At 40.1% G+C, this 22,959-nt stretch overlaps 1 protein-coding gene across 1 annotated transcript in view; it reads right to left on the bottom strand.

Moving 5' to 3' along the window:
- Positions 1 to 10,819: 10,819 nt before the first annotated feature.
- Positions 10,820 to 22,959, bottom strand: part of lsamp (limbic system associated membrane protein) — a 161,812-nt gene continuing 149,672 nt past the window's right edge. The window contains exons 7-8 of the mRNA XM_026312836.2: positions 18,131 to 18,279; positions 10,820 to 14,543 (exon numbers count right to left, since the gene is read on the bottom strand). Coding sequence (XP_026168621.1) covers positions 14,446 to 14,543; positions 18,131 to 18,279 — 247 coding nt within the window. The 3' untranslated portion in view covers positions 10,820 to 14,445. The remainder of the gene's footprint in view (positions 14,544 to 18,130; positions 18,280 to 22,959) is intronic.

Raw genomic sequence — 22,959 nt, 5'->3', positions numbered from 1 at the left:
AAACATATTTGCCTCTTCAAAGCTGCGTGTTATACAAACTCCTTTTAAATATTGTATTATCTACACAATGACACACCTTTGACAAAATAACTTATCATTACTATGGAAAGACGGATCTTCCTCTGTGACATTAAATGTTGTACTTTGATGCACATAAAAATCCACATTAGAAAAAAAAAAAAAGACCAACCTTATTTTTGTTCTTCTTCTGACAACCGGCAAACAAGGCGCGTTGAACGTTTTCTTCTTCTTTTATTCAATGGTAGTTTACAAGCCATCACCGGAAAAGGAAATGACCTAAAAATAACACTGAGCCAATCATCAACCAGGAGCTATAGTGGGCGTGGTCGTCTATCACCGCCATTTAAATTCTGAGCGGCAGCAGGTGAGCAGTTGTTCGCGAGAAATACGCAGTTCGCTAAAATGGCGATGAAACTCAAGCCTTTTTTCCGTCGTCGGCCCGAACACGTTTGTATGGAGCTGGATAAAGGAGGAACAGCGCCTTGAAGTTGCTAACTACCTGCCCTTGGCCACCAGTCGCTCCGATAGACCGACTTAGGTCAGTGTTTTAAGGACTTAAAGCGGTGACCTAAGTATGAGAGGTTTGTTCTGTGCTGTCTCATGTGGAGGCACAAAACAAACACAAACATTAGCTCTAAATATGTTAGTCAGTGTAGATACATCATAATAACAAAAACTAAAAAGATCCCCAAACTGTCATTTATTATTTTGACTGCCTTGTCATTTCTCATCTGTCACGTTAGAAATAATTAGCAGTTTGCGATTTTGATGACTTATTTATTTTGTATCTTTCTACCAATAATGAGTTATTTTTACTGCTTTGTCACTTATTTGTGTCTCCATTTCTATCTAATCTATAATTCATCTTTATTTCCATTAAGTGGCTGGGCTGGTGGTGCCAAGAGAACCGACCTTTCAGTTTTGGCTCAGATAGGTCTGTTGTTGGTTGGATATAGTGTCAGTGGTGCTAGAAGTCCCATTGCCTGTTGTGGTGTCAAATATCTGACTGGATTATTTTAGCTCCAACAGGCCTGGTGGTTGTTGTGTGTTAGTGGTCTGGTCTGTTGCCTGTTGTGGAGCTTAGAGGTCTGACCTGTGTGTTTTGGCTCCAATAGGCCTGTTGGTGTTGCTCCAGCTCTATCTCAATTTAACTCTTTCCTCCTTTCACTGTGTGTTTGAACTTTGACTTCTCTATCTACATGTGTCTGTATGTCCGTCTGTCTGCATCAGCGTGTCTGCTTGTCTGTCTGTGTCTGCATAAACGTGTTTGTTTGTCTCTGTTGGATCCAGCTGGAACATGAAGCCCCAAAAGTCTCTCTGAAATTGGTAAGGCACTGACTCTTTAAAGGAACTTTGTTCTTCCAAATGTCTGTAATCCTTTCATACATCTTTTGGTCCCTTGTTCTTCTACAGGTGCATCACATGAGATGCTCAAATACAACTGGGCCATATTGGCTGCTGGACAGTGTGACAGAGTTCCACAACCTTTGCTCTTGACAAGCTGCCTTCTGTAAAGACTAGAGACAGATACCAAACCACATCTAGATTCAGAAGGACCCTGACAACTGATCCTGGAAGGTGAATGACAGCCTGAACTATAACTTAGCCATGTGTTAGTTGTTGGTTATGGCGGGTCTGGGAAGCACAGTTTTAGTCCAACATTAACCATGTTGGTTAATGTTTTGGATAAGATTCCAAATACGAAAATGTTGTTGCACTAAATACTTAATGGATCTTCTAGGTGCCAGGCAGTGTTAATTTCGTTGACGAAGTATTTTTGTCAACGACAAGTTTTCACTGATGAAAATGAGACGTTAACTAAATCAAAATTAATTGATGACGACGAAAATAAACATATACTGACATTTTCGTTGACTAATAAAAATGAGACGAAAATATGAGTGAAGGACGTTTTTAGAAAAGATCCAGTCAGAATTAACCTTCTTAGACGCACATTTAAAAAGTAACTGATCCACCTTGTGACGCGGGATGCGCGAGTACACGAAATCATCAGAGCCTACACTGGGTTTGTCTCTGACTTAAACTATAATGAAATGAAAACAGCTGGAGAAAACAAAGAGAAGATATATGGGTCAGTTTCACGTTTGATGAAATGACATTACTGCTAAATACAGTTTTTCTTTTAAATATTTTGGAATTGCTCTTTTGCTATGAAGAATGTTATATGCAGGTTAAACGATTCATATCTAATTTTTGATCTTTTATGGAAATGTCATATTCCATATATATTTAATGAAATTTGTTTTTCATTTAATTTTAATTTAGAATATTTAGTATATTAGTATAGTTTTACTAAATTACACTTAAATTAAACCCAATATATTTTAGTCAACTAAATCTACAGTAGATTTAGTCGACTAAAACAAAGCAGATGACTAAAATATGACTAAAACTAAAATTGCATTTTAGTCAAAAGACTGACTAAAACTACAGTAAAATCTGCTGTCAAAATTAACACTGATGACATGGCAGTGATGAGTAGCATGCACATCTGGATTCTCGCTTCCTTGAGACTTGAAGAGCCTGGCATCCAAGAACCAGTTTACTGTTTCCACGTTTTACATGTCTGTCCGTCTGTGTCCACAGCTGTCCAAACCTGATGGAAAATGAAGCCTCAAAAGTCTACCTGAAATTGATACGGTAGTGTTGTTTGTTTGTTGGTGTATTTTAATAATTTTAGTGAAAGCCACTTTCTTCTTAAAAATGTTTGTAATTATTTGCTATGTTTTTTTTTTTTTTTTTTTTTTTTCGTCCCTTGTCTTACTGCACGTGCGTCATGGGCCATATTGGCTGCTGGATGGTGTGACAGAGATCCTTTGTTCTATTGAAAGGAAAAACTGCCTCCGGTGAAGAGTGCCAGATAAAGATACCAGGATTTATCAAGCTTCAGAAGGACCTTGAAACCTGATCCAGGAAGGTGAGTGATAGCCTGAACTATAACTTATCCCAGCCGTGTGTTCGTTTTCGGCTGTGACAGGTCTGGGAAGCACAACTTTAATCCAACATTAACCATGTTAGTTAATGTTTTGGATAACATTCCAGATACAAAAATGTTGTTGCACTAAATATTTAATGGATCTTCTAGGTGCCGTGACAGTGATAAGTAGCAGGCACATCTGGATTCTGGCTTCCTTGTGACTTAAGAACCTGGCCTCCAAGAAGCACTTTACCACCTCCATGCCTCTGCTCGTCTCAGTGAAGTCCAACAGGGGGAGCTGTTTAGCTGCTAACACGGACTACCGTTGGACCACCGTCTTCTGGCACTGGATCATGGTCAGGCCTCCAGACAGTCCTAAGGGAAGTATTGTAGAGTCTGTTGTCTTTGTATCTGTTTTGTGTCCTAGAAAGTCAGCAGCCTAGTTAGTAACATCTGAACTATGTTGGCGTATGCAGCTGAAATCAGGATTGTAATAGTCTTGGGTTTCATGATTCTGTCTGTCCAAGATTGGTTTGTTTGACGTTGTTAAATTTGAACTGTCTAACCATTACTTGATCAGGCTTTGATAATGATTGGCTCATTGTATAAATTTGAGAGTGATTACCAGGGAAGTCTTGACATGGTCAGATTGGGATTGTCCAAAGCAGGAGTTAGTATATTGTAATGTTAGTAGATTTGCTGTTAATCGTCACCACCCAAATTGTGATAGAAATCCAATGTCGGTTGTCTCTCTGCCAAGTTTCACCCCCCCCCCAAACCGAACCTCTAATCCTGGTGAGGTCCAACTTTGCGTTTCTTTTCCGGACCCGTGGGGAGGCCTCCCAGCAGGGGATCTTATCCCACCCCTGTAAACCATCGCATCGCTGACGTAGGGATATCGTGTCGGTCGATCGTCGTGGTATCAGCCAGGACTGGGCTTCTGTTGTTTTGGGGGGCAGAAAGCCTGGCAGAGACAGACAATTCAGGCAACTGGACTGTAGTTGTTGGACACCTGGTTTGGGTGTGTTAGTCTAATTTTCTGTCTTCTGGTGATGATGACAGCAATGACTATGAATGTTAGTGAGTTCAGAAATGCTATTTACAACAGCTGAGCTGAGACCAGGTAGTCTCAAACAGGTTTTATCCACATGTGTGGATCAGAGAAGACCTAGAGACCAGATGTCAGGCTAGTGGAGGTTTAATTGTTGCTGCAGAACGACACAGTAGGACAAAACACAAGATGTAGGCACATAATGTAGACTCCTGGTTTGGAGCTATGTGCCATGGTTGTGCAGTTTCCAAAACCAGACCAGGATCCCTCTGGTTTTGTGAATCAGCTGCCTGTGGTGTTCAGACAGAAACTGATGCTGACTTGTTTCAGGGAAGGAAGCTTCAGCTGTCCCACATCAGCCTGACACAGAGCAGACTACATGAAGGCAGCTTGGGGCGGTAGGTTGTCGTGCTGTTGGACAGTAAGGGGAGGTCGGTGAAGAGGGCAGCACTCGTCTCTCACCTCCACTCATGTGTTAGAGCTGCTTTTCAAACCATAGAAACTAACTAGTCTTTATTTCCTGTTCTGAACAGATTCAGTTGGACTTGGTTGTTTTTGTTAGAACTTTTCTGAACAGACCAGACGGTTTGTGGCGTCTGCTGCTTTCAAACGCTTCACCAGTGTCAGAGAAAATGAGGAGTTTGAGGTAGTAAACATGTCTACACCTCAGATAGACTCTCACTGGGTTTGAGGTCTTTCTTGTCTTTGTCTCTGGCCAGTGTTGGACAGACAGAAGTGGGAAAGGGGTCTTGTGTGTGGCCTCAGTGTTTACACTTACATACAGCTCACTGCTGCCGTGAGCCCGTAGCTGAAAACTGACAGTCAGATCTTGTAGTTTCTGTCAGATGTTGGTAACGGCCCTGACTGGTCACACATTTAGTGTCAGTTGGTAGAAAGTTTAAACAAGAGCTTGTGGTCCTGTAGAATTACCCCCCCCACCCCTCAGGACCCAAAGCCAGGACTAGAAGATTTTATGGTTAAAAGAAAACATCTAATTGGGCTTCCTGTTTGAAAGGTCCCACCTCATGTATATTCCACCATTGAATGTCACTAACCTTGTGCTCTCTCTCTCCCCTAGTTTGTGCTCTCTCCCTCTCTGTTCTCTCTGTACCTTCTGCAGGTGTCCCTGGTCCTGGAGCTGTTTATCGCTGATGTGCAGTTACTGGCCCCACCACCTTGCAGTGTCTATTTGTTGTTTATTGTTGCTGTTCTTTTCTCTCTGCTCTATCCACTCACCCCAACCGGTCGAGGCAGATGGCCGCCCAAACTGAGCCCGGTTCTGCTGGAGGTTTTTTTCTTCCGTTAAAGGGAGTTTTTTCCTCTCCACTGTCGCCAAGTGCTTGCTCATAAGGGAATTGTTGGGTTTTTAGTTTTAGTTTTTGTAAAGTGCCTTGAGATGATTTGTATTGTGATTTGGCGCTATACAAATAAAATTGAATTGAATTGAAAAGGTTGCAGTGCACCCATAAACCATATGGAGAAGATGGAGGCTGAAGAAGGTCGGCAGGGTCCTCTGGCACCGACTCCACACCGTGACCGGATGTGTCCTGGATGAGGCTGAAGATGACCACGGTGGACCAAACCATCCTCGATGTCGACGTCTCTGCAGCTGTTGACCCACTGATGTGTTCAGGTACGTCGTCTACTTCTGTTAAACCTTCGCTTGTTTGTACCGATCACAATTATTGACTGTTTCGTTTTGCTTTGTCCAACTTTAGGGAAGCTGTGAAGGAGCAATGTTGTCACCAAGACCTGCCCTCCACCTTCATCTCCAGATCTCCCATCAGACCCGTTGGTATAAAAGTCTGACCCGTGGGACTGAGCTCAGTAAACGTACAAAGTGAACTGGCTGCATGTAGGATAGAACTCCAGCTCACCTGTTGAACATTTGTATGAACTCTCTCACCTACACAGGATGTAGTTAATGTTTCTGTAAGTACATTTTTGGAGGTGCCAGGGCAGTGTTGATATGATCAGACTTTGATTCTCCAAAACAGGAGTTACCTAATGTTGTAATTGTTGTAATTTTTAGAGTTGTCGTCTTGTTGATCATCACCAACCAAATTTTAATAGAAATATAATCTTAGTTGTACCTGAGGCTTCAGTCTCTGGGTTGTCTCTCTGCCAAGTTTCACCCCCCCCCCAAACCGAACCTCTAATCCTGGTGAGGTCCAACTTTGCGTTTCTTTTCCGGACCCGTGGGGAGGCCTCCCAGCAGGGGATCTTATCCCACCCCTGTAAACCATCGCATCGCTGACGTCGGGATATCGTGTCGGTCGATCGTCGTGGTACCAGCCAGGACTGGGCTTCTGTTGTTTTGGGGGGCAGAAAACCTGGCAGAGACAGACAATTCAGGCAACTGGACAGTAGTTGTTGGACACCTGGTTTGGGTGTGTTAGTCTAATTTTCTGTCTTCTGGTGATGATGACAGCAATGACTATGAATGTTAGTGAGTTCAGAAATGCTATTTACAACAGCTGAGCTGAGACCAGGTAGTCTCAAACAGGTTTTATCCACATGTGTGGATCAGAGAAGACCTAGAGACCAGATGTCAGGCTAGTGGAGGTTTAATTGTTGCTGCAGAACGACACAGTAGGACAAAACACAAGATGTAGGCACATAATGTAGACTCCTGATTTGGAGCTATGTGCCATGGTTGTGCAGTTTCCAAAACCAGACCAGGATCCCTCTGGTTTTGTGAATCAGCTGCCTGTGGTGTTCAGACAGAAACTGATGCTGACTTGTTTCAGGGAAGGAAGCTTCAGCTGTCCCACATCAGCCTGACACAGAGCAGACTACATGAAGGCAGCTTGGGGCGGTAGGTTGTCGTGCTGTTGGACAGTAAGGGGAGGTCGGTGAAGAGGGCAGCACTCGTCTCTCACCTCCACTCATGTGTTAGAGCTGCTTTTCAAACCATAGAAACTAACTAGTCTTTATTTCCTGTTCTGAACAGATTCAGTTGGACTTGGTTGTTTTTGTTAGAACTTTTCTGAACAGACCAGACGGTTTGTGGCGTCTGCTGCTTTCAAACGCTTCACCAGTGTCAGAGAAAATGAGGAGTTTGAGGTAGTAAACAGGTCTACACCTCAGATAGACTCTCACTGGGTTTGAGGTCTTTCTTGTCTTTGTCTCTGGCCAGTGTTGGACAGACAGAAGTGGGAAAGGGGTCTTGTGTGTGGCCTCAGTGTTTACACTTACATACAGCTCACTGCTGCCGTGAGCCCGTAGCTGAAAACTGACAGTCAGATCTTGTAGTTTCTGTCAGATGTTGGTAACGGCCCTGACTGGTCACACATTTAGTGTCAGTTGGTAGAAAGTTTAAACAAGAGCTTGTGGTCCTGTAGAATTACCCCCCCCACCCCTCAGGACCCAAAGCCAGGACTAGAAGATTTTATGGTTAAAAGAAAACATCTAATTGGGCTTCCTGTTTGAAAGGTCCCACCTCATGTATATTCCACCATTGAATGTCACTAACCTTGTGCTCTCTCTCTCCCCTAGTTTGTGCTCTCTCCCTCTCTGTTCTCTCTGTACCTTCTGCAGGTGTCCCTGGTCCTGGAGCTGTTTATCGCTGATGTGCAGTTACTGGCCCCACCACCTTGCAGTGTCTATTTGTTGTTTATTGTTGCTGTTCTTTTCTCTCTGCTCTATCCACTCACCCCAACCGGTCGAGGCAGATGGCCGCCCAAACTGAGCCCGGTTCTGCTGGAGGTTTTTTTCTTCCGTTAAAGGGAGTTTTTTCCTCTCCACTGTCGCCAAGTGCTTGCTCATAAGGGAATTGTTGGGTTTTTAGTTTTAGTTTTTGTAAAGTGCCTTGAGATGATTTGTATTGTGATTTGGCGCTATACAAATAAAATTGAATTGAATTGAAAAGGTTGCAGTGCACCCATAAACCATATGGAGAAGATGGAGGCTGAAGAAGGTCGGCAGGGTCCTCTGGCACCGACTCCACACCGTGACCGGATGTGTCCTGGATGAGGCTGAAGATGACCACGGTGGACCAAACCATCCTCGATGTCGACGTCTCTGCAGCTGTTGACCCACTGATGTGTTCAGGTACGTCGTCTACTTCTGTTAAACCTTCGCTTGTTTGTACCGATCACAATTATTGACTGTTTCGTTTTGCTTTGTCCAACTTTAGGGAAGCTGTGAAGGAGCAATGTTGTCACCAAGACCTGCCCTCCACCTTCATCTCCAGATCTCCCATCAGACCCGTTGGTATAAAAGTCTGACCCGTGGGACTGAGCTCAGTAAACGTACAAAGTGAACTGGCTGCATGTAGGATAGAACTCCAGCTCACCTGTTGAACATTTGTATGAACTCTCTCACCTACACAGGATGTAGTTAATGTTTCTGTAAGTACATTTTTGGAGGTGCCAGGGCAGTGTTGATATGATCAGACTTTGATTCTCCAAAACAGGAGTTACCTAATGTTGTAATTGTTGTAATTTTTAGAGTTGTCGTCTTGTTGATCATCACCAACCAAATTTTAATAGAAATATAATCTTAGTTGTACCTGAGGCTTCAGTCTCTGGGTTGTCTCTCTGCCAAGTTTCACCCCCCCCCAAACCGAACCTCTAATCCTGGTGAGGTCCAACTTTGCGTTTCTTTTCCGGACCCGTGGGGAGGCCTCCCAGCAGGGGATCTTATCCCACCCCTGTAAACCATCGCATCGCTGACGTCGGGATATCGTGTCGGTCGATCGTCGTGGTACCAGCCAGGACTGGGCTTCTGTTGTTTTGGGGGGCAGAAAGCCTGGCAGAGACAGACAATTCAGGCAACTGGACAGTAGTTGTTGGACACCTGGTTTGGGTGTGTTAGTCTAATTTTCCATCTACTGGTGATGATGACAGCAGTGGCTATGAAAAACTGGTTAGTGTCACATGTACAGGTTGAAGCATCTTTTTAAATATTTGAAATGGTGCCATTATATTGTGGGCTGAATTTCTGTGAGCAAATTGAGGCTCGTGTGTAATTGTCTAGTTCAGCCTTGGTAATAAACATGTAACTTAAGAACAGAATTATTTATTTATTTATTTATTTTCTCCCCTCATGGCTCACATTTCTGTTCCACGCTCGTAGGTTCTTATTTACCACTGATCTCAAAAGGAGACTTTCTAGTTCAGCCCTTGGCCTCTAAGAAGAAAGTTTATGAAGTGAATTTTTGTTTCACTGTTTGAAGTTGGGTCTTGGGTTTTTGAAAATCAGAAAGTAGAAGTTTCAGAATTCAACAGATCATCACAGTTGGCACAAACAGTTTTACTTGTAAAAGGTCATTTTCTTTTGCAGTTTCAAAACCTAGTTTAATTTTTCTAAGAATCTTTTGTGGTAAATTCAGTGTTGGTGGCTTTAAGGTCAAATATGCTATTTTTCATGGGTGGCACGGTGACTTGGTGGTTAGCACTGCTGCCTCACAGCAAGAAGGTTCCTGGTTTGAAACCCATCAGGGGCCTTTCTGTGTGGAGTCTGCATGTTCTCCCTGTGCTTGTGTGGGTTTTCTCCAGGTACTCTGGTTTCCTCCCACAGTCCAAAAACATGTATGTCAGGTTGATTGGTGACTCTATAGTTTTATAGTCTCCCTCCCCAAGAATCAAAGCTATCGTGTGAGGTTGTTTGTCTCTATGTGGCCCTGTGATGGACTGGTGACCTGTCCAGGGTCCTGTCTTTCACCCAAAGAGAGCTGGGGTAAGCTCCAGCTGATCCCTGGGACCCTGGTTAGGATTAAGGGGGCATAGATGATGGATGGATGGATGTAAGTTTTCGGTAAGCAGTGGGGGAAGTGACTTAAGTACAGTTATGAGTTATACTACCTGTGTTATTGGAGTATTTCAGCAACCTTATACTTAAGAGTCCAGTACACTCCAGAGGCAAATATTGTACTTATCGCTGCTTCTACCTGGCAGCTATAGTTACCTTTCAAATTAGTTTTTCATCCCTGTTCTGTCCAGTGAAAACTTCAGACATATGAAATCTTGTAGAACATGATGCACATGTGTAGACTGAGTTGCCCACAACTTAGAACGTACTTCAACTTGATCCAAGCAGTAACATTGATATCATATATAATAGTAGGTCGCTACAAACATTCTGGGGGATCATTTCTCCTGTTACTACTTTTGCTTTTTACTTTAGGTACATTTTGTTGAGGATTTTAATTTTTTCTTTTCATTACTTATTCCCTCAACATGGTGCAGTTGGTTTTTCATGTTAACACATCACATGTCAAGAACATTGGTTGAATGTTTTTCAAGGTTTCAAAAACAGGAGCATTCCTGGACACTGCCATTTTGAGTCAGAAGTAATATACTATATATTATACTATGTAACTATATAAACGTGTGTGTGTGGGTGTGTGTGGAAAGAAGATCATTTATCGCCAATATTTGTCTTTCTGTCCTTAAGAGCCAACTCATAACATCTAGTTGGAGAAAATCCAGCACTCTTTTTTTCTCCTTAATATTTATATGCAACAAATGTGAAAAGGCTATTTTTTTTTTTTTTTTACTATTGCACCTATGTATCTCTAAATAACATTTGCTATTCTGAGACTGTATCTGATGCTAATGATGCAAAAATAATGTTTGTCCTGACTATTGTACCGCAACACAGTGAGGAGATCATTTGGTTTGTTGTGACACCTGCTGGAGAAAACATTTTACTGCAGCATTTCCCTTGGGAGCTGCACAATAATGTGACAGGGTCAAAAAAACTAAAAGTGGAATAGTCCATTGGTTTTAAAAAAAACAAAACAAACATACCTCAGCTCTATTTCTCACAGTTTTTGAGAACAAACATGTCTCTCAGAGAGAATATACCAATACATATTTTATTTGCATGTTACATGGTGATAAACACAACAGTACCATTAAGATTCAGTGTGTTTCAAGCTATCTCCAAAAAAAGGGGTTACTTGCCCAAACATCTCGGCTCACATTCAAATACAGAACATTAAATTCAAACAACTTTATTGTATGTTATGAACATTTTCATATATCTCTGTTACATATCATGTTTTAGAAACCAACTTTAATTACCTTATGCCATATTTAAGTCAAAAAGAAACAAAAAAGAAATGGGGCACTGCAGTGTCATAATCTATGAATCTTAATTCCCCATGACAAAGGGAAGGGAAGTACAAACATGATAGTTACATTTGCTGTTTAAAATTTTAAATGTGGAGGTTGTATAAACACGATCTCATGGATTTGCTGACTTTACAACATTCTACTGTAGAAATATCATACTGTATATACACAGAGGAGGAAAAGAAAAAAACAATCTGAACTTAAAGTACAGGGTTACCACTGTAACCATAGCGCAATGACAAATAGAAAGTTAGCTGCTCGGCCAACCCGTTGTATTTCATGCCTCATGTTCGTAACTTTTCAGGTGTGTTGATATTAATGAATAGAATTAGATGAATACACGTATACAAAGCCAGTTCTGTACAGTGAATAGATGGTTGATGGATGACGCTCGATAGTAAACTAGAAAGCTGTATCTACAGTCCTCAGTAGATATCCAGGTCTGTCTACAGGGAGATGACGCTGTGTCCATAGGCCGGCTGGTGGTCGGCCTATGAAAGACACTTTTTTATTCTTTTCTGCTTTAAGACAGAGCTCCATGGCTTTGACAGCAGTGGTCTTACATTAGTCAGTGCTTATTGGCTGGTTTTCACCTGCATGGACACACACTTGGACAGCTATGTTGGTGAGGTTTGCCTCCTATGAAAATCACCTGTATGATGGCAGGTTTGAACAATGAATATTGAGTCACTCAGTTTACTCACACTATTTACCATCATGCATCCAAAGCAAGTTCAAATTTGGGGATACGTGACGCTGCTTTAATAGTCTGTCAGGGTCTTCTCAAGCAAAACAAACAAAGTTTAGTCTGAGTCTGCTCAAGGCCAACTTTGATCTGGCCTGAAGGTTTTTATTTTTTAAAAATGTGACCCACACTGAAACTTCCTGCAATATACGTGTAGCGCTGACCACTCTCATGCAAAGTTAGTCCAGATTACTCATATGTTATTACAGGAACTTGCTGGCCCCTTGCTATGGGTTAGCCAGGGGCTAAAATGCAGATATTCTGCAGAAATTCCAATGTAATAGAAAACATCAGGAGTCAAGTTAATTCACATGGACGTGGGCACACCAGAGTTACTTGTTCAGATGTTAGAATAAAATAAAATAGGTGTGAGATAATGAAAGCACAAAAACAAACAGCTTTCTTATTTTTCTTCACACTTAGTTTTATCAATGTGAATGTGAGATGTTTATATTATGATTGAGAGGATAAAAATGTTGTTTTAGGTCGTTACAGTCTATCTACTCTGCTCTTTCAGATGGCATGTCCAACACTACAACACACAGCCTTGGCCTCGGAGGCACTGACGATAAGAAACACCAGAAACGACTCTTTTAATGTATGATGACAACAATGCTATTAATTACATGTGTGTGTTTTACAGTACTCGTACTGTCATGGCTTGGTTGTTAGCGCGGTGGAGACATGAACACACATCCAGTCTAGGAGCTGAGCTGGACACTGGAGCCCAATCCTTTATTAGTCACCTTAGAGTAGGTCAATATAAATGCCAAAAAAAGGCAGCTAATAACACACAGTTTAAGCAATTCTCATCCCAAAAACCAAAACCTTGGCTCTGTTTGGAAGAGCTCCTTCTAGTGGGATTTACAAAATACTGATACATGTGATTAGGTTAAGGAGATTTGTTGCAGGACATGTGATATCATTTATTTAAATATGCCCATCAGCACAGTGACCTTTGAGGCTTAGTTATTATTGAATATTGATTCACCCAGCTGAATGTAATATTCCCTATAATATCTCTTATATCATCTCAGATAGATACATTAATAAACTATTTTCTTTGTATGCTAGATATATTTTTTTAAACATCTGTCTAATGGGTTTCAGTTCACATGATGAAGCAGGGCTACCCTTTCAAGAGATGTTATTCAGTCCAGTAAACTGCTATCCTACTCAGAGGCATGGACACAAATTTGTCATGTTCATACAGTGTAAGGACATTGGCTTCACAACGTAAAATGACTGAAGTAAAGACAGAAAAAATATCCTCAATATATTATGTATTTTTCTGTAGCATTTCATATTAAAACACATACATTGAAAGAGAAAATCTAAAAATGAAATCATTCATTGGTGTCATACATTTTTAAGCCAAATTCCAGCAGTATAATAGAATGATCCTACAACTCTAGAAACTAAAAGCGAACACTGTGTGTGTGTGTGTGTGTGTGTGTGTGTGTGTGTGTGTGTGTGTGTGTGTGTGTGTGTGTGTGTGTGTGTGGTTTAGTGTACGGTAGCTGAGTGTGGTGCAGCGACAAACTGCACAGGATGACTGGTTGGTTGTCAAACAAGCAACATACACTGCAACAATTTCCTCTGTTTCCTGTCATTACATTGGCAGAACAAGCTGTATTATCATGAAGAAATACAAAATTTTACTATGTACAGTACGCATCGCCATAACCTACGCTTTGTTTTTCTTTTAACTAAGAGTCCTGCGGCAAAGGAAAGAGGAATTCTTTTGGATGACAAAAGGTTTTGCAGAGCCACTGAATGAGGATGTAGGTAGATCCATCACTAGATTAAACTCTTTCTCCCTCTGTTTGTGCGCCACTTGGTTTAACTCAGTAGGATCAAGTGGACTTGAATTTCTGGGCTCATCTGCAACAACCCAAGTGACTACTGCATCTAGAAACAATCTCACTGATCGAAGAGATACCTGGAAAATATTGTATACCTGTAGTAATCAGTTTATATTAATATCAACCTCTAATCTCGTTACAGACTGAGCTGCAATATTTTCCCTTAGATTTCTGTATGTGTTAGTTTTAAATCTATACATATATTTGGCAGATAGTTTGCAGGTCGCTCATTAATGCACTGGTTACACACTTGGTTAAATCTACATTTTAAGTCAACATAATGCATCGATGGGAGTAAGAAGAAATACACCTTATGTCTTCAGTACTTCTAGGTACAATGATCGTTGGTGTCCCTGTCAGCATGTTGCTTTAATTCCCATGAAAACAAAAACACAACAAATCCCAACCCCAATCCAGATACTGAAGACAAGATATAACAGAAGCAAAAGAAAAGGAAAACTGTTTGCTTGTTCTGTTGTTCACTGTTTTTTTTTTTTTTTTTTGTTGCTCTTATAACATTTTACTCGTAACTCATTTTTCGTATTATCTATAATAAGCAGTGTTCGAGAGCACATAAGGTTTTCGTATCATGATGCAAACAGTCTGGGGGCTGGAGGGGGAAAGTTGGAATAAGGTAGCAATAAGGATGTTGCTATGTTGGAGAGGAGGAGGAGGAGGAGGAGGAGGAGAAGAAGGAGGAAAAAGGCCTGGGAGGGTGGAGGAAGAAGATGACGACAGCGGTATTAACAATTGAAGTAAAGGCAGACGAGCGATGCCAGCAGGAGCCACAGTGATTGAGATACGCAGGCGGAGCCGTTGATATCCCGGCCTGTCCCAGGTCCTAGAATAACAGAACAAGAGACATGGAGAGTTTAGTCAGAGTTATTACCAGTGAGCCCTTTTACACAGGCCCACCATGAAGAAGGATGACAAACAAGTTTTGGTTTTCTAGATAATATCACAGTTAGTTTGGACACTTGACAGAAGAGAAACATCAGTAACAATATTTGCACTTCCCTTAAGACAGTAAATACATAACTTAATTTACATGAACTGACTATAGACTCCAGGGGATGTTTGGAGACATCTGGTGGCCATTTTGAGCTACTGCCTGCATTGATTAGATTTAAGCTTGAGCCTAATTCAAATAGAAAAAGGTGAGGGTAGTTTGAGCACGTTACACCTCAGGTCAAATCCCAATCACTGATGTCACAGCAGCTGCTTTTCTCTATTTGGCTTTGGCAACTGAAGTGGGAGATAATACTGAATGAAAGCAGGTGGCAGCGTCATATAAGATATTTTATAATAATAATGTGTCAGATGACAATGTGGAAACAGGTTGACTGTCAAAAGCTCATTATTCTCATTGTGATTAACAATTATCAATCAAATTTGCTGTTCCACTTCCCTAAGCATGACTGTATATTGAGTTTCATGTCATTGTGTAGCTGTCCCGTCTTGTGTTCCTGTAGTGCCCTGTGTGTTTGGGGATATGGATTAAATTAAAGAGGAAACACACATTTGATGGAAAACAGGCTTTAACACAAGACAGTGCTTTAAATTTCCAGTTTGGATTCACGCTCATTGTTCTCATAATCTTTTTTTTTTTGTTGTTGTTTTCATAACCAGCTGTGCACTACCTGCTCAGCACCCAGCACCAGACAGACACTGTGGTAAACACAGCGGATCATTCAGCAACTAAAGAGCCAAATGTTTCCCTCAGGAGTTGGTGGAAAGCTCAATGGAGACCAACAACAGACCTAAAAAGAATGTTGGACCTACTGTTTTTCCTGGTGGCCAGAAACACTGCACTAATTGAAAGCTAATGTACCTCCATAAATGTTGATGTATAAATAAACATTTGTTAAAACAGCTGTGACACCTTAAAAGCTAATAATGTTGATACTGTGTTCACAGCTTCTGTCTGCTGTCTCAAGGTGGCACAACAAAGAACTGCAGACTCTATGACACCTTTTCTATCTGAAGTATATATATAGATATAGATCTATAGATATATATACTGAGAATATATACTCTATACTGAGAATACTTTTTATATGTAAAATTTCACTATGCTTAAAGTTGTGTTGAAATTAAACCACTTAAGTTGCACTTAATACACTGGAAGTTGCACTATAAATCGGCTTTGGTACATTAAAAACATATTTTATTATGTATGAAATATATTTTGAAATTATGTTTAGTGGGAAAAAATACGGATACTTTTAAAAATATACTTTATGTACTTTTTTCACATTTCAAACATCATTATGTTGTATTTCATACATCCTTAAAGTGAGATCAGAGAGTATTTTAAGTACATTTACTTTGACTCAAAGTGTATACGTGAAATGTTTAAAGTATACTTGTTGCCAATGTAAAATAATATATACTAACATTAAGCTTACAGTATATTAGTAAAACAAGTATACTTGAAATAAGTATATTTTAATAGTACAGTATTGTACTATTTTGGTCAGCAAAAGTACCCAATAACATGTGAAAAATATGTTTTTATTGTACTAAAGCAGATTTATAGTGCAGCTTCCAGGTACCCAATAAGTAATGGTATTAAGTCTAACAGAAAAAAGACAAAAAATGACCTGAAAACCACTCGATAACCACTACCAGCAACAATTAGCCAAATTCTACTTCCTCCTCCACCTACGTCATAGCAAGTGATGCAGTTTTGGTAAACATGGTTCAAACTGCCACTGTTTATCATTTCTACCAATTAGTTATGTCAAACTAACATTTCTCCTTTACATGGGTATTTTCATGGCAGATTAATTATAGATTTAGAAAAAATGAAAACCTGCCATATGCCAGCACAGCCAGGAACATATATATTATGTACTTTAGATAGATAGATACTTTATTCATCCCCATGGAGGAAATTCAGATTGTCCAGCAGCTCTTATATTTGCCTAAACATAGAAATTTCACTACAAAATATAATAAAATATAATAAACCGATAAAGGCACCCAGTCAATAACATATAAAATAAATAACATATCAACAATTACAATTAAAAGTCTAATCTCAGTTCTGCAGCTGCAGTGAGATGAGCCTCCCACTGCAGCTTATAATATAATACAATAATGTAATATAATATAATATAACTTTAAATAAGTGTACTGAAATATAGCACATTTGTAGGCAGTTAAATGTAGGCATAGTATTATATTTTAAAAAGATTTATACAATTTAAACTAAAAAAACAAACATACTTTTGGAAAAATAACTAAATATAGTTATAAATGTGCTTAAAATGAAATTAAATTATTTAATTAGTAATTAAATAATTAGTATTGATATCATTTCAATATACTTTGCAAAATTTTCTTTTAATATGCTTTATTGTATCAGTAACTCTTTCACTAATCTTGTACTTTGGAGAAAATATATTTTTACCATGGTTTAACACAAGCACAAATATACTTCATAAATTATTTTTGCACACTTTATACACTAAAAGTATAATTTAAGTATGAAACAATAATATATCAAACTCAAATCACTCAATCAATATGAAAAATGAATGAATTCGACGTGTTGAAAGTGAAAGATGTGTGTCATTAGCACAATCCTGGAGAAATATCACTCAGCTCTGCAGCTGCAGAAAAAAATCTGCATGTTTGGCCTCAACAAGTGCTGCTCACTCTGAGCTTCATCAGCACATTCCCAGCAAATCAGCTCTGATATACCCTCCTCACACTACCTGGTCAAAAGTGGCATTAAAGTTCGGAGTTGCAGCCAGATATTCAAATACTCATATTTCCTTATCTAACACTATCGATGGGAACAAAAACAAACCTGAGAGGAGAGTGATATGGAGTTGTATTTATCAAGTAACTGAGAAAGTGATTACAAATTAATGCTAATGTTTCCGAGGGCTAAAATATTAGCTTTAATAAGTGTAGAAGCCATGTATACGCATATTAGGATGTATCTCACAACTGTTTTAATTATAGAGACCAAAAATCAATGATGTAATTAGAGGTTTATCTGAGAACGTGTTCAGTGAATGAATTATGACCTTGACATTACTGAAAACCTCCGAAGATTATGTTACGTCACCCACAGATCAAGCGTCACCTTCCCTCTTGGTTTTACTTTTCATACCAGCTTCCCAAACTTAAAGAAAAGCAAACAAAACTGCGAGTTTCCCTCCTGTTGATTTTCAGGGATTCACTGGGAAATTAGGTTAATTGGACAACACTTTAAAGTCTTCCAGACTCAACTTGGATCTGTTGTAGAGGTGATGTTACAGTATCTGCTGTGATACTTTAGCTGCTTTCAGATCTGTTATCATCTACACATGACTAAACTGAACTTGGCTTAGGTTAGTTTGTGAAGAATCATTGTAAACACCTCTGGTGGTTCTTATCCTGAAAAGTACCTACTGAAATTGTAGTTATACTCACTATAGAGGAAAAGGCTGGCATTCTGGACACCCAGTCGGTTCGAGGCCACACAGGTGTAGTTCCCATAATCCTCTTCGGTGACATTGGCAATCATGAGAATAGTGGTAGTGCCATGAATTTGGATATTGATGCCCTGGGCATTGGACAGCCTGGAGAGAAGAAAGTGAGGCCAATTTAGATAAAGTGAGCAAAATAAAAAAGTCTGCAGTTTCTGTTCAGGTAAAATGAGAAGGAGAAGATCACCAGACTTTAACTAATCCAGATTTTTTTTTACCAGAAGAGAGCAGATATTTTTTTAATCAAATTAATCATAACCTACTTGTGGCTTAAAAATAGGTTTGATTATCAGCTTTACGGCAACATGATACTTTTCACAACGTGGCTGAAAGGATTCAGCTGTGACATCCAAGCAGCACAGTGTGTTGTTTCTGAAACATACTGTCATATTACATACATTCACTCCCACATTTATCAACACCTTAAACTCTGCGGAATTTGTTCCTGTATAAATTATATTTCATAACACATTTTAACATAAAAGGTTCTCGATACAGAAGAGGACAGATCAACAAATCCTCATACCTTAACCACAAGATCTCAAAGATGAACCTCAGTTTGTAGTAAATTATCAAGTGTTGTTGTCTTTTATTTGGACATATTACTATGTTGTATTTTGTTTCTTCCCAGCACAGGATCATTGTTATTCCATTTTGGGATTAGTATTCTGCCGTAGCCTTGATCTTGCACTTCTGGGAGCTTTAATGAGCACCAAGCTTCTGACAATCAATTATGTCAACCTTGAACTCGTTTTGCAGCAAATGAATCAATACAATTTGCTGACTCAGACTGTATACTTTGCTAATGAACTGTTCTTTACATCATTGCAACCAAGTAAAACTCTTTAAATAACCAGCACACATAATGGATTCTGCCTGTTCGGGGCTGACGGAGCCCTTTCGTATCATGAGCGAGGTGAAGTTCATTTAATGTGCCTCAACTTAATCCTGCTTAAGTCTGGGTAATGTGCTAATCGGACTTCGAGCAAGGGACCAAGGAGTTTATGCTGACACATCTTTGGCTGATAGAAAGTATTAACATAAAAAGGAAAACACACATCATGGCACAGCTCAGTGGGGAGCGGGGAATGTGATAAAGTGCTGAGCTCTCCCCACAGGGACACCTTGCGAACGGCAGCCGTGCGGGTCTGTATTTGTATTTTAAAAAAAGAAATTAAGAGAAACCTAAGGGAGGACAAGTGGACTAGCAGTGTCACACTACATCTGAAAGCCAAACGGCCTCCAATGATAAGCAGCAGATCTACTCTACAGTGCATCCTTGCTGAGAGACCCTGATAATAAACACAAGTACATGGAGCTGAGAGCAAACAGCTATGATGATCGTGATGCAGTAGCAGGAGAATGTTCTGACCTAAACAGGCCAAAAGAGAGAAAACTCTTTTGTTTTCACACTGAAGTTTTCAGGTCGGCGTCATTTACAGACAAACTTCTTTTCTATCAGCATTTATCCAGCTTAACATTTCTTTAATGTGTTGGTGCACTCAGATCTGAATCCCACTAACTGTCATACTTTTAACTTCATCCTCATGCAGTATGCCTGTGTATCTGTCACTATCTGGTATAATAAACTAGAATACACTATCAGAGAGGTTGGAAGAACTTGCACGTCTGCCTTTTTAGAGGAAAGTTTTTAAGTGTTGTCCTCACTACAGTATCACATCTTGTGTCCTTTCTCACAGACAGGGGGCAGCAGCGCTCTACTGGCCATCTTTAGTGATTGTTTCATGAGGCACAGAGCCACTCTGCCACATTAAACCCCAGATTGAAATGATTTGACCCCTCTATTTGGCAGTGGGCATGCAGTGTGTGCGCAGGCCTGCAGTCGCAGCCCGGCAGAGATGAAAGACTAGAGCAAATCATCTGATGGACAGATTTGATTCTGTAGCGTGTGGGAGCATCTAAAGTAGGTTATCACTGCCAGAGAAAGTGACAGGTCTGTTATGATTCAAGGCTGATGATAAATGAAATCAACTAGAGAGTCCTGCTGAGACTTGTAACCCAGAGATGATTGAAAATGGTCCAGTGGCTGTGACAGCCATGTACCAGCTGACAAAACAACAAACATGTCTGTCTGTCACGTCAGCTGACAGCTACCCTTTGGATTTTGTCATGTCATGAACATGGACTGACTGATTTACTGCACAAAGCACAGGAGGGATAGCCTACTTTAAAATATGCTGTTGCTAATAGACAACGGCTGATTATTACAATTACAATTTTCCACTTCATAAAATCTACTGCGTAAAAACTGACCAATATTATTCCCTGTCACAATCAGATTTGTAGATTCTCTTTAAGGGAGAACATTATGTTTCAGAATCATTTGATTTACAGTCTGGACCAAATTGCACCTTGCAAATCTTCTTTTCTACTATGAGAAGAGTCAAAACGAGCAGGGAGGGTCCTGACAGTCAGTTATTGGTTATGAAAGGGTCACGATCATGATAGTCCAGTCTCTGCTGAGACTAATTGGGTCTCTAAAGGCGACAGAGACTCTTGGGTCCCAATGAAGTCAAAAGACTTAATTTAGGTTTCACACCATGAAGTTACATGAAATCACAGATGAAGTCTGTGTTTTCATGTGGACAGAAGATGGATATGCATGAAGTGATTTAGGCGATTTAAACCTTTGTTCTCAGTACATGTTTACTCCTTTTGTGTAGTTTGTTTCCTCAATATAAATCAGGACTAGTTGGTTTGTTAAAATACAGCACAAGAGATTAAATAAGATTTAATAAAATGAGGGACAAAATCAGATAATGTGCAAAAGAAACTTAAATGCACATTTAAAAATGCAGCAGGTATTCGTATCTGATGCTGAAATAATTAGCGGTGACAATTCAGTCTTTCCGTTTCCTCACTTTTCATGTGTTTTAACTGGTATTAACACTATACCAGGTTGTTGATTGTTAGTGTGGCTCTCACCTGAAAGGGTGAAACCATACAGAATGTTTTTTCTTTGGTCTGTGAGTAAATACAAACGTATAAGGAAATGGATCAAACAATGAGCGTCTGCTCTAAGAGGAGCTGCAATAGTTAGCATGTAGCTTTAATAAGAAACTCAGCACCTACAGCAGTAACTGAGTACAAGTAAAGGAGTACATCAATAACTGAGTACATTAGTCTATGGGTTTACAGGTTATGTCAACAAAAACAATAGCTCTATTTGTGGAGCCTATCCCAGCTCTCTTTAGGTGAAAGACAGGACCCTGGACAGGTCACCAGTCCATCACAGGGCCACATAGAGACAAACAACCTCACACACTCACATAAAGTGATTCATTCATTCAGTGACAGTGGCTGTGGACTAAAACAAGGTAGGTGGAAACAATAAAATAGAAGCGGGGAGCTATTTTCAAACAATTCAAGACAATTCTAACATCTAGTTAGTTAAAGCTGATCAAATCTGTTAGCAAAAGCTGTCGTTAAATCTGGCAAGATGGCTGTTGTTTACAATACCTCTCGCTGAAATCAACAAAACCTGCCAGGAACTTTGAGCGGTAAACTGCAGGTGTGCCCTGCAAGACTTGAACCACAACTGAAGCCTTTCTTTGATATTTAAATGTTGCTTTCAAGTTTTGCACTTACACCCTGTGTGCTGATGAGGTTAAATGGATTAAAAGGGGAAACCAACAGAGAACCAGACCCCACATTAACAATCAGGTAAATAAGACACAACAGGCTACAGCACATTAGCTTTGATTCTTGGGGAGGGGGACTATAAAATTAACTAGCCAAGCAAGGATAAATGATATTATTATGCTGCACTAACATCATCATCCAAGAGAAAGTGCAATAACACTTTCCACTGGCATGGAGGGAGAAGTTGCGTGAAGAGGCATATTGCCAAAGTCCTCAAGGGGAGTAAACAACTGAGATAGATAGAGGGTGCGAACAGCAGATAATGCAAAAATATTTCAACAACCATAAATCTTTCTTTTCAAGCACCGGTGTGATAGGCCTATTACTTTAGATACCATATCTCTGATAACACTTGTGACATTCCTCCGATGTTTTTCTCCCAATCTTTAGTGAACTTTTACTGCTGTAGTTTGGGTGCGAGTGAAATTGCAGATTATGGTGCTCCGCGTGTGCAATATCCTTATCATTAGTTTTTCCATTCAAGCCTCTCCGTTCTCAAACCGACTCAGATGGCGAGCTCGCTGCATAGGAGGGAATCTCTCCGGTTATTAAATGACAAGTGTTGCAAAGGACGAACTGGGTTGTCATTGCGTTTGAATGTCATTACACGGCGATCCTCTTCAAGTGTTTTTCAGATTCATGCAGGACACTTAAATTGATGGCTTTCAGATGAACATCTGTGTCTGGTCACACAATTTGTAAGGCGGGCACACCGCAAGAAGCATGATTTCCATTTCGGCGGAATTACTCGTGTTATGAGAAAAAAAGTTAGCGAGATTTTCAGTGACTACAGTTTCTAAATTGCATGCAGGAGAACAGATCAGCCAGATCCCTTTTCTCTTCTCACAAAAACTAACGGCAGAATTCACAGCTGCCTTACACAGTAATGTTCAATTAACAATGGAATAGCAGCCCTGTGAGTGATTAAGTGGGTGATTAGTCATTATCAAACTACACAGATGATGTCACCAATTATCACTGGGATGTGACAATGGGACCAGTGTTAGTGCAGACTTGACAGAAGGGATCAAAGAGATCCATTATAACCAATGGATAAAATGATACGGGACATGTCTGGCACAGAGAATAAAGAGATGAAGCTGGTGCAAC

Source organism: Mastacembelus armatus, chromosome 13 (genome assembly GCF_900324485.2).
Source record: "Mastacembelus armatus chromosome 13, fMasArm1.2, whole genome shotgun sequence".
In the NCBI taxonomy this organism is placed as follows: Eukaryota; Metazoa; Chordata; class Actinopteri; order Synbranchiformes; family Mastacembelidae; genus Mastacembelus; species Mastacembelus armatus.
This window is presented reverse-complemented; position numbering and strand designations above follow the sequence as displayed.